Source organism: Podarcis pityusensis, assembly GCF_964106645.2.
Source record: "Podarcis pityusensis genome assembly, chromosome: 14".
Taxonomy (NCBI): domain Eukaryota; kingdom Metazoa; phylum Chordata; class Lepidosauria; order Squamata; family Lacertidae; genus Podarcis; species Podarcis pityusensis.
The window spans coordinates 19,187,179-19,200,944 of NC_138039.1; the positions used below are offsets into that span (position 1 = coordinate 19,187,179).

The following is a 13,766-nucleotide window of genomic DNA, read 5'->3' on the forward strand; positions in this document are numbered from 1 at the left end:
ATGAGACAACCACGAAGGCTGCCAATCAGAGGAATCCTTCCCCTGCTCCACCTCATATGCCCAAGCAGATTCCCACCTCCACGCAGGTCTCAATTTCCGAGAATTGGTTCATGATGGGCAAGATGGTTTCCATGGAGCTCCCAGTCTGCAAGTCGGACTTGTTTCCTACAAGGATGATGGGGATCCTACAAAAGAGGGAGAAAGGGGGTGGGGTGAGGAGAGAGAAAAGTCGTCGGAAACGAGAATGGGCACACAAGCACTGGCTGAAGAATTTGGAGGAGTCTGCGTGTCAAGGCAAATGCAACAACTGGAGGGGAGGGGGGGAGTAAACGGGGATCTGCATTTCTTAATTTGCTTTGTCCAATTTAGGGCAGGGGCTCCCACCGACAACAGATGAAGGGGACAACTGTTCCTGGCAGAAGAGTTATTAAGGGGGCCCAAACCTGTTTGACAGTGGAATTTGCTGCCAAGGAGTGTGGTGGAGTCTCCTTCTTTGGAGGTCTTTAAGCAGAGGCTTGACAACCATATGTCAGGAGTGCTCTGATGGTGTTTCCTGCTTGGCAGGGGGTTGGACTCGATGGCCCTTGTGGTCTCTTTCAACTCTATGATTCTATGATTCTATGAAACCTCGGGGAAGACACAAAGAGGCTAGGTCTACTCAGAGTGAGCAGGACCCAAAACTTGGGTCTTTCACACCTGGTCTAGGATTGGCCTCTTCTTCATTTCTCTCTGAATTCCTCTTTGAAATGTATAATCTAGGAACAGTTTGCCCACCACATCTTCTGCTTTCAGGAATCAGACCTTAGCCTGCTTCCAGCATTGAATAATGGAAGCCTTTGAAACAGGTGTGGGGAACCTCTGGCCCTCCGTATGTTGCTAGATTGCAATTCCCATCATCCAGACCGTTGGCTATGTTGGCTGAGACTGATAGGAGTTGTAGTTCAGCAACATCTGGCAGGCCAAAGGTCCCCCAGCCCTGCTTTAAAAACAGGGGAAGCAACTGGGACCCAGACATGGGCAAAATGTAGCATCCCATCTTGTTGGGTGATACACTACCTGGAACATTTTTCAGCTCCACCATTCACCATTGGGATCCATTTTGTCCGAATCTAGGTGGGGGGAAACAGAAGGAAAAAGCAAGTAAGTGAAATGGGAAACTAACAGCAATGGCAGCCACAGAAAGAGAATCTTGGGCATGGCAGGGTCCCATGGGATCAACAGGTTGGCAGGCACCTAAATGCTACACAGTTTGGCCCTGTAAAAAATGCCAGCCCTGCCCCTGTCAATCAGCCCATGCGACCCAGGCCACTATGAGCACGATAAGAGAGTAGGTGCACCTCTAGCAGATGCCCAACAGAGCCAATGCCAACCAAGGATGTAAGAATGGCCCTGTTGGAGCAGAGCAAAGGCATTCCTGGCCCAGCATCCCATTTCCTGCCCCTGGGAAGCTCACAGGCAAAATGAAGGCCACAGCTGTTTCCCAACTGCAATCCTCAGTAGCTGGCATTGAGGCACACGGCCTCCTATTTCTGTAAGCAGCATATAGAGCCCTTATGACTAATAGCCACTGATAACCCCATGTGAATAACCCCATGTGAATGGATTGCAGTTCATGTCTTGCCACCCCTCAGACTGCTGTATGCAACGCTAATAATCAGCAGAGCGTCAGGCAGAAGCACAGCTGCACTTTTGCCAGGCCCCTGTGAAACGGGTAGGAAATCCCAGCCCTTACCTTGTCAATGGTGGATTCCTCCGTGACATCGTATACCATGCAGACCACATTTGCCTGCAAAGGAGCAAAAAGGTAAAACAGAGTAGCTCAAGTCCAGGAATTTTTTTTTTTACTGCTTGATTCTGCCCATTGTATGAACCAATATGCCAGGCTGCCAACTGAGAGGTGGCATCTCAAAACCACCAAGAGGGTCAGAAAAGCCCTCACTTTTCAGTAACAAAAGTCCAAACATCGGACCCTCCCTGCTCAAGGAGGGCATCTGCCTGCTGGGCTCCCCATGCTCTGCTCAAATCCGACCACCAGCTCAGCTCAGACAGTGGCAACACAAATGGCTTTTAGGAAAAAGCAGATGGCAGGATCACTTGCCCTTTGGGAAAGCGAGCTTATCGTTTAATCCCCCAATTTAGGGGGATTTGGATGGGATTCGGCATGGCAGCTCTAAGCCCCCAGTATGTACATATGTATGGATGTATGGGTGTATGTACACACACACCATTGCTGTGGGTCAGGAGAGGAAGGAGATGGCATATAGCAGTTTATAAGCAACCAAAGGGTTAGGCAAATGGTTAACAAAACTGATGACGCTAATCTCCAAATTCGACTATTTGGGATTCTTGCAGAGTTAACAGGGAAAGTGGTGGGCTCAAGATGAGCCTGAAGAGCAAAATTCAGAGCACAGGCTGTAGGGAAGAGGCTGGTGGAGCTGCTACAACAAGCCTCCCCTGCATCCAAAGTTTTCCTTCCTCACCTTGGCAATCTCCTCTTGGAGCTCCTCGTCCGTCTGCTCCGATTCTGAAAGGCAAAGGAAAGACTGTACATTGCTGTCGGGGATCTTTACTGTGCCCCAAAAAGACACTCGGGGATGTGGCAGGAATGTGAAGAATGAAAGAAAAGCCTTGTTATTTCAGGCCAGTGGCCCATCCAGACACAAGCATCCTGTGGACAACCAGATGCTCAAGTATGACTTGAGCACAGGAGCAAGAACTCTTTTCACTTGTGATTCCCAGCAACTGGTGTCCAGAGACTTGCTGCCTCCAACAGCAGAGGGAGAACCTAGCCATTCTGGCTAGTAGCAACTCATAGCCTTGTCCTCTATGAATCTGTCTAATCCCCTTACAAAGTCATCCAAATTGGTGGCCATCACTAGCTTGCTTGCTTGCTAATTTATTTATTTTTAAATTTTATTTATGCTTTTCAAGTTTATACATTTCACCAATTTTACAATCATTTTAATGTTTCAAAACTTGACTTCCTTCCCCCTCTTTCTGTGGTTCCTTATATCTTCTGCATATCTAAATTAACTTAATTTGCTCATTTATTCATCTACTTTAAATATATTCTCTTATAAAACTGCAGGTTATTACAATAATCTTGCCAATGTTCTTATCTGTTTACAATTTATCTGTAAATATTTAATAAACCATTTCCATTCTTTTATAAAAAGTTTGTTATCTTGATTTCTTATTCTTCCGGTAAGTTTCACCATTTCTGCATATTCCATAAGTTTTTGTATCCATTCTTCCTTTGCTGGGAGTTTTGCTTCTTTGGCTTATTTATTTATTTAGCCATTTGAACATTTATGATCTGCACTTTCATAACATATATCAAGGCAGCTTACAACATAGATACAATAAATCAATAGATATCTGCAAAACATAATTCAAGACATAGAACATAGCAATAGAGGCTAGTTGGTTAAAGAGGGGAAGAATAATAAAGGCCTGGGAGTTCCATGGGGCAGGACCTGCCACACTAGAGGCTGGATCCCTGGTGAAGACCAACTGAACTTCCAGAGCATGGGGAACCAGCAGAAGTGCCCCACCAGGGGTCTCAAAGTTCAACTATATGCTGGGTGTGAAAATACTTTATTTTGCCTGTTCTCAGTCTTCCCATATTCAACTTCACTAATGCCCCCCAACTCCTAGTGTTATCAGAAAGGGAGAAAAACCTCACCCTAACACCACCCTATCTGCTTTCTCTGGGCCAGGCAGAGTTTTATAAACAGAATTCGCTACCACAAGACATGGGGATAGCCGCTAGCTTGGATTGCCTTATGTGACTTTTATCTATTGTTTTATTATTACTTATTCAGTTCATACCCTGCTATTCCTCCCGGATGAGCCCTTTTAAACCCATTGGGGGGTGGGTGCCTACCTGAGTAGTCCACAATGTGGGTGGGGACTTTCTCAGGCGTGACATCCGCCGGAATTGTGATCTCTTCCGCACGAGACGGTACCTGGGAGGGGGGGAAAGGAAGATGATCATTTCCACATTGTGCCCAAGATAGCCTTACCCTTCGTGGATTTGGCCACGTACAACTTCTAATGTCGGACACAGTACGTCTCTGAATACCAGTTGCTGAGGCTCTCAAGAGGGGAGAGTGCTGTTGCTCTCAGTCTTGCCTGCAGGTTTCCTATTGGGGCATCTGGCTGGCCACTGTGAGAAACGCACAACCTGAAGCAAACGTAACATGAGGTATGACTGTATTAACGGGTCTATCTTGCAGTTGTAAGCAGGGCACATTCTCCTTGTGCTGAGAACTGATGAAGAACATATGTTTCCATTGCCAATTTGGGGGGGAGGATGGCAGTGCCCCAGGTGCCCAGAGTTTAGAGAGAGAAGCTCCCTTGTGTAGGTGGATTAGATGAAAACAGAATTTTAGAACGAACTAGAAATTTCAGGCCTGCATAGTATGAAAGCAGAAGCATGGAATAGGCACAGCCCACTCACGCCTCCTGAGAAATGGCACTGAACCACTTCCCTCCAAATCCCCTTTCAAGCACTCCTGCAGCCCCTTAAGTCTCAGCAAGCAGTGACCTGATCCACTGACCTGACAGCGTCCTGGGGATTGGGGCTGGGGTAGCATTAAGCCGCTTGCCTGGGGCTGGAGCAGGAATGTGGGAATGGTATTTAGAATGATCCCAGCACCTGATTAGGAGACTTACTGCACCAGTGGCGCAAGGGTCAGAGGGGTCAACAGGGGGGCAGGCACCAATGCCATCTGCCGGCTGCAGATCAGAGGCCGGCAGGCAGAGGGGAAGTGCGGCCACTGGTGTTATTCAGGACAGCCCTTCCCAGAACATGAGGCAAATGGCAGGGAGGGTGGCTGTTCCTGAGAGCTTTCGAACAGATGGGCAATGCTGGGGGCGTTGCATAGACATCCGCAGCAGTAACTGCTCCAGAGGAACCGTCCTGGCCAGATGCTGGAAAGGACAGAAGAAACCAGCAGCCGAAGCAGTTTTTTCCCCATATTGAATTTTCACATTGTTGTAACCTGCCCTGAGAACTTATGAGGAAGGGCAGGTATCAAATCAAATCAATGGAGAAATGATAATAATAATAAAAACAGAGCATAAGAACAGTCTCATTGGATCAGACCAGAAGTCCATCCAGCAGGGAGCAGGGTCCATTAGGTGGGCGCTGTCCCACCAGCCTCAGTCTGCTCTCAGCAAGTCTCTATGGGACCTGCCTTTATCCTTACAACCAATCCAGGGAGAGGCATTGCCTGCCAGCTTCCTCCTCCTTAGCAGGCTAATTTACAAGCCTGTGTTAGTGATGTAGAAAACTGCCGTAGACCACTGACCCATCTTGTTCAGTACTGTTTACACTGACTGGCAGTGGCTCTCCAGGATTTGAGATGCAGGACATTCCCAGCCCTATCTGGAGCTGCTGGGGATTGAACCTGGGACCTTCTACAAGCAAAGTGGAGGTTCCACCATGGAGTTATGGCCCTTCCCCCCAGATTCTGTGCTTAGTAACTTAAGAAGCTGCCTTATACAGAGTCAGGCCATTGGTCCATCAAGTTCAGTACTGTCCCCACTAATTTGTGGTGGATCTCCGGGATCAGAGATGTGGGGCATTCCCAGTCCTGCTTGGAGATTCCAGGGATTGAACCTGGAACCTCCTGCATGCAAACCAAGTGCTCTGTCACTGGGCTACCGAAGATGGCTCTGGCTTGAAGTGGAGTACGGGAAAAGAATGATTCCTTCCAACTCTCATGTACACACCAGAGCATAGCTTGCCATTTCTTGCAAGCTGCTCATAGCCACTGACTGAGCTGCTCCAGTGCCATGAAAGATGTTAACAATTAAAACTGCTCAGAGCAAAAGGTGTGAAACCATGCAGCTTTAATGGAGGAATCAAAGTGCTGTTTTGCTTTTGTTGTTTGCATGGGAGAAAAACTTCACAAGGAACCATGGCAGGATCAGTTGCATAAACGATTGCATAAGGGATGGTAATTGTGGGAAGAGGGCCTATCACAGGCCTTAGTAAGTAGCCCAAACAGGTCCTTGCCAAGTGTGTGTGTCTCTCATTGCTGACATCACACAGAGCTCCAGAGGGATTTGCAGCACAAGTGCAAAGATGGAACCTCCCCAAACTCCAAGCTTGCAAGGAGGTTTATTCCTTTGCATCCTACTTTGCATGTGCCAAAGCAAGAAGGAGGAGTGGTCCTCATGGGAACCCCGTGGTGTCATGATGGCAAAAAACTTGAATGGCTTTAAAGGAGGATTAGGCAAATTCATGGAGAATGAGGCTCTCAGTGGCTACTTGCCAATGGTTCTCCCTTCACTGTGGAAGGCAGTATGCTTCTAAACACCAGCTGCTGGGAATCACAAGTGGTGAGAGCGCTGTTGTGCTCAGGTCCTGCTTCACATTGGGGCATTTGGTAGGACACTGTGAGAACAGGAAGCTGGACTAGATAGGGCCTTAGGCCTAACACAGAAGGGTTCTTTTTATGTCCTCGTGGACTTAACCAAATCTGTGGATTCCTGGCTTAGAAACAGAAGGGAAGAAGGCAGTGCAGGTAGCGGGACTTCAAAGTGAAAACCTGTCGGACCTGGGGTGGGGAACCTGTGGCCCCTTGCAGGTTTGGGGACTCCACAGGCCCTAGGCAGCATGGCCAGCGGTCAGGGATGATGGGAATTGCAGGTCACAGCAGCTAGAGGGCCACAGGTTCCCCATCTGCTGTAGAAGGGTGAGACCAGAAGGCAGGAGAAAAGTCCAAGAAAGAAAAGGAGCCGGGGGGGGGGAACTTATGACATCTCAAGGGCAGAATGCCACTTGGGTGCTACTTGGCTGGCTAATAGGCAGGCAGGGAGTGGTCTGGCAAGGGAGTTTTGTGGACTTTGAGCAAAGGAGCAGAGAGCACCAAGGCAGCCACAGAGCAGGCAGGCGATGGTGTAAATTCACATCCTGAGTTGATATTATCAGCCAAATCTCTTGGCTGCAGGTCTATGATGATTCTATGATTTTTTACACACCAACAGGAAAGAGAACCATCTTCCACTCACCTCTTCAGGGAACTCCTCGCCTACCAGGGCCATGATCAAGGAGGTCTTCCCCACCTGGGCTATGAGAGGGGAGGAAGGAGGGAGAGAGGTGGGGTGGAGAGAAGAAGAAACAAGAAGATCATTACAGGAACTTTTACCAAGTTAAGGAAATTCAGTGGAATGTAGTAGCAAGTAACATAGTGGTTATTCCATGTTATCTTCTCAACAGCTGTGCATGTTAATTGAGACAGAGAGAGCGCACACACACACACACCCTTGCAGAAGGCCATCCAGTGATCTTCCCGGCTTTGTAGGAATTTGAACTCAGGAGTCTCTGGCCCAAATCCAACCATCTATCCACTACAGCACACTGGATCTCTGCAATGCGGATGCTTATGCTGGGGACAGATGTGCATCACTTCAAAAAAGCTTACAGCTTTGCAGATCACCAACAGACAGAACGCACCGTCCCCAGTTTCGGTTCTGTCACATTCAATGACTAGGGGAACTGGGTGGGTGGTGGCATTCCCATTCATATCAAAAGACAAATCTGACCATTTCAGTGGGGGTTGGGCGCATATTTGCAGCTAGAGGATACTACTTCTGCACAAACATTTCCTGAGCTGAATCAAGGAAACCGACTTCTGTATGACAGAGACATGGCGGGTCCATGGTTAGATACAGCAAAGCTCAAATGACAGAGTGGCATCTAGGCCAGAGCTGGAGAACCTGTGGCCCTCCAGATATTGTTCAACACTATCACAGGGACGTTGAGAGGATAAACATGGAGCAGCCCCTTTCATATGTCACACTTGGGCTCATTGGAGAAAAGGCAGACATGCAAATGACACAAGTAAGGATTTGTTTATTTTAATGGTGGAAACTTGGAGAGTTTGTTCTCTCTTTCACAGAGAAGTGGATTTGTGATTTCTCTGGTGTCATAGTGACACCAGGTAACAATCCCTCCCACCCACACTTTGCACAACAAGACTTGACAGCTGATTGTTTGATCTCAAGAAGTTCCATGCACATGCTTTGCAAGACCTGACAACCAGATCATGGTTGGTGCTTCTGCAAATATGCTTTCAGATGAGTCAGCTCCTTACACCTGACATATAAGGTGTAAAATAGAGGGGCATGGATGGCCAAAATGGCCTCAGAGTCCTGTCCCATCCCATCTGCCCCCTCCCCCACCCAATAACAGGACAGCCATGTGCCATCAGTTCATCAACATTGCTTGTCATTTATGACATTTATCTCCCACTTTTCCTTCAAGAAGCTCAAGGTGATATACATTCCCTTATCCCCCTGTATCTCCACAACAATCCTGTGATGTAAATTGGGCCGAGGGACTGTGACTGGCCCAAAGTCACCCAGTAAGCTTCACAGCTGAGCAGAGATTTGAACCCCGGTCTCCCAGATCCTAGTCTAACATCTAATCTCACCACCACACTGGCTCAAATAAGAGGATCAGAAGAAATCGCCAGGCAGTAATTGGTCCGTTTAGTTCAGTACTTTCTAAATTGACTGGCAGCATCTCTTTGGGGTTTCAGGCAGGAGACATTCCCAGTCCTTCCTGTGGATTGAATGTGGGACCTCCTCCATGCAAAGCAGATTCTTGGCCCCTGAGCTACAACCCTTCCCCAAAGACACTCATTTGAGCAGAAATAGAAAAAACGCTAGTTCCTGCTTACAGGGTCACCCTTAGGGAAAAAAAGGCATGCAATAGAAGGGAAAGGGAGATAGAGGGAAAGGACGAAGTCTTGTGCCAGCTGGTGAGAGGGTAAAAGCCAGTAAAGAATACAACCATCACCTGGGAATAGGAAATTGTCATTTAAAAAAAAATTACTAACATAGATGCAAGGCCTGGCTAAGGTACCTGGCTAGTAACTTTTGAGGACTCGGTTACAAGCCACGAGTATGCATAAGCCACTAGTTGAAGATTAAAGTAGACAAGAAACCCCAAGAGTCCAGTTAAGAGTCAAGGAATAGCACCAACAGGACATAGGAAAAGGCACTGGGGTGCAGGGGGTTAGGGTTGCCTCCCAATCCTTCATTCCCAAAGCATAGACAGCTATCTGCTAGTGAATCTGCTATTTCAGGTTTAAATCCACAAAGCCCCCAATATATTGCCTCCTATACACACATATATATTTCAGAAAAAACTCAGATAATTAATTATACACAGTGCCCCGAGCCAAGATTTGGAATAGTAACTACTCTCAGTAAAGAGGAAGCTTTTTAAAGTTATTAATATTTGAAAATGTTGTTTGCAGCCCACACAAATAGGAAAAATTCAGATTGTTTTAGCTGTATGCTCCCAGAGAGACCATGGCAGCTCCTAATGCTGTTTACCAAGACACAGTTAACTTGAGAAGGGAGGCGGTGAGCAAGATCCATAGACCTTGACTGGAATTCCTCCTTCTCCTTTGCACCTTACAACATTGGGTGACCAACCTACAAATAAATAATAATAATAATAATAATAATAATTTTATTATATATACCCCACCTATCTGGATAGGTTTCCCCAGCCACTCTGGGATGCTCACAGCATATATCAGAACATATTAAAACATCAAACATTAAAAACTTCCTTAAACAGGGCTGCCTTCAGATGTCTTCTAAAAGTCAGATAGTTGTTTATTTCCTTGACAACTGAAAGGAGGGAGAAGGCCCTCTGTCTGGTTCCCTGTAACCTCACTTCTTGCAGTGAGGGAACCACCAGAAGGCCCTCGGAGCTGGACCTCAGTGTAAGGGCTGAGCGATGGGGGTGGAGACACTCCTTCAGGTATATTGGGCCAAAGCCGTTTAGGGCTTTAAAGGTCAGCACCAACACTTTGAATTGTGCTCAAAAATGTACTGGGAGCTAGTGAAGATCCTTTAGGACTGGTGTCATATGGTCTCGGTGGCCACTCTGTGTCACCAATCTCGCTGCCGCATTCTGGATTAGTTGTAGTTTCTGGGTCATCCGCATACTGGTGAATGCCCAGCCCAACCCCCCGATGATTTCTCCCAGCAGCTTTATATTGATATTAAAAAGCATGGGGGAGAGGACGGAGCCCTGAGGCACCCCAGAAGTGAGAGCCCAGGGGTTGGAACACTTATCCCCCAACACGACTTTCTGGACAAGACCCAGGAGGAAGGAGTGGAACCACTGTATAACAGTGCTCCCAACTCCTCTAGACGGTCCAGAAGGATATCATGATCAATGGTGTCAAAAGCCACTAAGAGATCCAGCAGCACCAGGAAATAGCTTCCACCTTGGTCCCTGTCCCGCCGGACATCATCGACCAGCGCAACCTTGGCAGTTTCAGTCCCATGATGAGGCCTGAATCCCGACTGGAAGGGATCCAAGTGGTCCACATCCTCCAGGTGTGCCTGGGGTTGTTCAGCGACCACCTGCTCAATCACCTTGCCTGTTTGTTTTATATCCCATTCTTGTCATCCCTCTGTAAAACTTGCAAGTCAGTGTGGCATAGTGTTTAGAGTGTCCAACTATGACTTGGGAGACCAGGGTTCAAATCCCCACCGAGCCCTGAACCCCACCTTGAGCCAGTCACTACCTTTCAACCAAACCTACCTCACAGGGTTGTTATGAGGATAAAATGCAGAGGTGGAGAAGTGTGTACCCCACCTTGAGCTCCCTTGGAGAAAAGGTGGAATAAATGTAACAATATAAAAGTGGGGGGAGGGATTGGGATAGTGATGCAAAATTGTCTTTGTTAAAAGAAGAATAGAGGGCATCCATCCTTCCCTTGCAACTTCAGTGTTTAAACTAGGGATGGGCAAGTTGTGGCTTTTGGCCTAATTTCATGGGGGTGGCAAGGAGGAGGGAAATGGAAAGGGGGCACCAGAAAGAGACAGAAACAAACAAACAAGGAGGGTGTTTTAAAGGGCAATCTCTTACAAATGGCTGAGAGAATAAACATGTCTTAAACCAACTGAGAAAGGATAATAAAGCGGGCAACCATCAGTACCATCATGCCCTCTTCCCGTGAGCTTTTGTAGGCTGCTAGATGGCATCCTGAAACAAAATGCTGGACTTGATGGAATTTGATCTGATCCGTAAAGACTCTTCTAACGCTTTAATTTGTGGGCTGCAGGAAAACCAATACCACCAGAATACACCAAATAGTTTCTGTGTAAGAATGCTTGGACTCTAGCAAATTCAACCCAAATTCTGAGCTCTACATTATCCAGGTTAAAACATCTTAATGCATACAAAAATTGAGAGTGGGAAAATTCTCCCATTAAATTTAGAAAAAAATGAATCTAACCCTTTGCTTCCCCCACCCCCTTTTTCTGATTACATAAACACTTTGGGCAAGGGACTTCCTTAAGGCAATAACAAAGCCCACAATGACTCTCTGGGGTGAAAACAAAACATTTGGGGATGGCTGGATGCAAGGAAGACACTGAGGCCCTGCGGCAGAGTGACTCTGTTCCAATGCCTGAGGGCTATTCACTCCAAAAAAATAAAATCTACTGCCAAAAAATCCCAAAGGGAAGAATAGCAAAGAAGGATGGAGCAAAATGAGGACACTGACATGCAGTGGACAGCCACACACACCTTTGGAACTGTAAAGAGCTTTCTTTACATTTAGGCCAGAGATGGGGAACATGTGGCCTTTCAGGTGCTCTGTGGAGTTAACAGAGTTTATACTGCTAATACAACACACTCACATCTGCTCTGGCCAATAGTTAAAGGCGATAGACGTTGTGGCCCAATAACAGCTGGAGGGCCACACATTCCCCACTTGTGATTTGTGGAAAGGTGCTGCCTATATGGTCTACAGCCACATGACTCTCCAGAGACAAGGTTGCCCCTCATGTGGACTTCACCAGCTTGCAACAAAGGCAGGCTCAGTTCTACTTCTGAGACCAAGTTATATTCCACCTCAACAGTTGGGCATACATACTTAGGTCACTCACACATGTTCATAGGAACTTAGGAAGTTGCCTTATTTCGGGTCAGACTGTGTGCCCATCTAGCCCAGGATTATGAACTCTGATCACCATCAGCTGGCAGACAGAGAGCAGCCTTTCTCTCCCATCAGCCACCACCTCCTCTTTTTAACTAGGGGTGGATGCAAAGTCTGTCCTCTGTCACTGAGTTGGTAACAGTGCCTCTCAACATGAACACGATGCTCATCAAACGATGGACTGCAGTATTAAAGGGGCCACCATCATTCAAACATAGTAGGTTAGACTAAGGGTGGAGAACCTGTGGCTTTCCAGACATCACTAGACTCCAGCCCCCCAGCAAGCATGGTCAATAGTCAGGGAAGATGGAGAACCAACAATAATGGTTAAGCTCTCTCCTCATTAAGCTGAGCTAAAGCCAACCTAGTGAGGCAAGAGATTAACCACAAGTCCTGGTTTGAATGACACAGTAAACCCAGTGTGGACCAGGAGCAAAACATGACAGGGAGCGGCAAAGCAGCTGCAAACTCCTTTCCCCAAGCCTACACTTTTTCGTGAAACAATGCTGGTGACTGAGATTTTAGATGAAGTCACAGGCTGCTTCCTTCTGATCCTTTCATACTCCTCCCAGCTATGATCCACCCCACAAGATTTGCCCTTTTAATTTTCTTTCAGAATTTCCATAAACAGCAATTGCTGTTAAATCTTCACCAATATTCCACTGGTTTTTTCTCCAGTCATTGGGAAAGGACTGCAGCTGAGCTTGTTAATTTCTGCACTTTGCGGTCTATTATATTTAAAATATTTGCATTCTGTGTATGTATCCAAAAATACAATATAGTGCTGTTGACTTTATTTTAAGCTGCTTTCCACGTATTTCCCAATCTGCCTACAGTTTCGATTGCCAACAGATTTCGGCAAAAGATTAAATATTACCCAAGAGCCCGAAAGCATCTTAACAACAAACCCACCAGGGCTTGAGTTCTCAAAAGCCAGAGACCAATGTGTCAGACGTATAAAGATGCACTCAACAGTATGCTATTGATAACCCTTAGTTAATATTTTGTAATCAGAATAACCTATTTATGATGGTGATGATAATTCTCTTTTTCTCCAAGCTGAACCCTTAGGGTTGTTCCAAAATGTCAGTCTGTTTCAGCAAAAGCAAAAGGCGCCTGGGGGGCACTTGGGATTGTGTTCCCCCCATGTTTCGTCTACCAGCTTTCATTCCCTCCGCTTCTGTCAAAAATGCCTCTAAAAGGCTCGCCCCCCCCCCCCCCCATTCTGAAAACCTGCCTTCCAGCATTATAAATCCATCTCAGGCATCCATATCCCCCAGTTGCAACCCTCAGAGACTACCCCATGACCTCTGACCCCCTCCCCAACTCCACCCTTCCCGACCTCTGACCCCTCCCTCACCTGCATCCTCCATGACCTCTGACCCCCTCCCCTAAATCCACCCCTCATTTCACTGCACCACCTCCAGCCATAGGGAGGGGGGCTTCCCCAGTGCTTACCCTCCCCCAGCAGGAGGATGCGCACATCCCGCCTCATCGCCGTCGCTTCAGGAGCCACCACGACGCTCCCCGCCTCCTGACAGCGCCCCACCCACAAGACAGCAGCGGCTTCCCAGCCCGCCGCCTCCTCTCCCGCTTCCGGTTCCGGCTTCCTTCCGTTTGCGACCATAGAGCCGCCGGGACAGAAGGGCGTCAGTGACAGCAGCGGCACCTCTCGGCCGGCGGTCAAAGTGCAGCGCCTTTTGCTCTTGAAGAGCGGACTGGACTGGTGTGGAGGCTGCGGGTGGGCGGGAGCATAGCGCCACCTAGAGGCCAGGGAGC

The 13,766-nt window shown here is 47.5% G+C and overlaps 1 protein-coding gene across 1 annotated transcript in view; it reads right to left on the bottom strand.

The window, feature by feature from the left end:
* RHOT2 (ras homolog family member T2) overlaps positions 1-13,579 on the bottom strand; it is a 30,130-nt gene extending 16,551 nt beyond the window's left edge. Inside the window, exons 1-7 of the mRNA XM_080981970.1 lie at positions 13,446-13,579; positions 7,024-7,082; positions 3,887-3,968; positions 2,481-2,524; positions 1,733-1,786; positions 1,057-1,109; positions 77-185 (exon numbers count right to left, since the gene is read on the bottom strand). Coding sequence (XP_080838096.1) covers positions 77-185; positions 1,057-1,109; positions 1,733-1,786; positions 2,481-2,524; positions 3,887-3,968; positions 7,024-7,082; positions 13,446-13,482 — 438 coding nt within the window. The 5' untranslated portion in view covers positions 13,483-13,579. The remainder of the gene's footprint in view (positions 1-76; positions 186-1,056; positions 1,110-1,732; positions 1,787-2,480; positions 2,525-3,886; positions 3,969-7,023; positions 7,083-13,445) is intronic.
* Between the last annotated feature and the right edge of the window lie 187 nt (positions 13,580-13,766).